Source organism: Branchiostoma floridae, chromosome 8 (assembly GCF_000003815.2).
Source record: "Branchiostoma floridae strain S238N-H82 chromosome 8, Bfl_VNyyK, whole genome shotgun sequence".
In the NCBI taxonomy this organism is placed as follows: Eukaryota; Metazoa; Chordata; class Leptocardii; order Amphioxiformes; family Branchiostomatidae; genus Branchiostoma; species Branchiostoma floridae.
This window is the reverse complement of record NC_049986.1, coordinates 8,027,131-8,028,593: the sequence shown is the minus strand read 5'-3', so window position 1 is coordinate 8,028,593 and position 1,463 is coordinate 8,027,131. Positions and strand designations below refer to the sequence as shown.

Here is a 1,463-nt window from a genome sequence, read left to right as displayed (position 1 = left end):
CCTCTTTTGCTACAGATGAGAATGAACTAAAGAACTAGGAACATTATGTTAATGTTAGGCCACACCAATTTAATTTGTTGCTTCTCGGATTGTTTTTTTTTTTTTGCAGAAAAATATTGGGGCGGTCGGTCGAAAAAAATTGTCTGGCGTTAACTTATATTAAACAAAAAAAAAACAATTTTAGTATTCAAGTTTTCAGCTTTTCTTGGCACGATTTATCCAATGAATCTAATCCTCTGAATTGATACCTCTGTTCTGATCATGTGGCTACAAAGAAGCTCTATGATAGGTTTATCAGCCCCCGGAATTTTTTTTAAGGCCTGCAATAGGAAAACCTTTTTTCCAAATCGGAAAAAATTGGGTCGGGAAATTTAAATTGGTGTGGCCTTGAATTGCATTTTTCGTTTCACGTTATTTTAAAAACGGGTTTATTTAATATCAACAAAATGTTATAATGGGGAGGAGATTGGCGAAATAGACTTTGTTAAAAAGGTGAATACCCTGAGACACAAACAAAGCACGTCTAGACATTGTTATGGAAATCAAGACAATGATGTAGACGAGAAATGTTTACGAGTCAGGGGCCTTCACCTTGGACATATTACCCACAATTCCTGTCGCTGCACATGCGTACTCGGAAACATGGACATGCTTCTACTTTCTTATATCTTACAGAACAAGCCAATACTCTTGGCCATCAGTACAACAGTCTGGGTTGCTGGAATCCGTCAGGGTTGCCGTCCATAGAGGGGCAGGATTCACGCCTTAATGGCAACGACTGGACCATACGGGCAAACGCCATTCAGAAGTGTTTCCAGGCCGCATGTCACATGTGTTACACCGTGTTTGGGCTAGATGCAAACGGCCGATGCCGCTCGTCTGCCACTGCGCCCGACGACTACGACGATGGCGGACCTGCCACGGGCTGTGAGAACACGGTCGGCAGAGGCGGGGATGGGGCAATGGAGGTCTACCAGGTCTCAGGTAAGGTCCCAATGATTCAATAATAGACCGATCCTGACTGTCCATCAAAATTAGCAGTTCAACCAATGATAGCATGGTAATTAGCAGTTCGACCGATGAGAGAAAGGCGGCATGTCCTGATCCATGTGTTTTGGCGTTGATTTTTTATTGTGCAATCCTGCGTAATAATGGAGGTGGTTGGGACTATGAGATCAGTCCCGAAAGCGATATATTTGCGGTAAGACTTTCAGAATCGTTATTCATTGTAATGCCCGTTTTATGATCCAGTTGTAGAGTTTTGAATATCTGTGTCAATATCTATAGCTATCTATCTAATTATCTTTCTATATCTATATAAATAGACTATCTATCTATCCATCTATCTATAACGTTAAGTAGTTTTCTCTCTCATAAGTTCTCTCTCTCTCTCGCTCTCTCTCTCTATAGATATATATATGTTTACTCGTTACATAACGTTATCATAAGATACACTTATTAGA

General features: G+C 40.6%; 1 protein-coding gene across 2 annotated transcripts in view; it reads left to right on the top strand.

Annotated features, from left to right (window-relative positions):
• LOC118422052 overlaps positions 1–1,463 on the top strand; it is an 11,564-nt gene that overhangs the window by 4,864 nt on the left and 5,237 nt on the right. For both annotated transcript variants that reach the window (XM_035829558.1, XM_035829557.1), the window contains exon 3: positions 676–984. In XM_035829558.1, the coding sequence (XP_035685451.1) occupies positions 676–984 (309 nt within the window). The remainder of the gene's footprint in view (positions 1–675; positions 985–1,463) is intronic.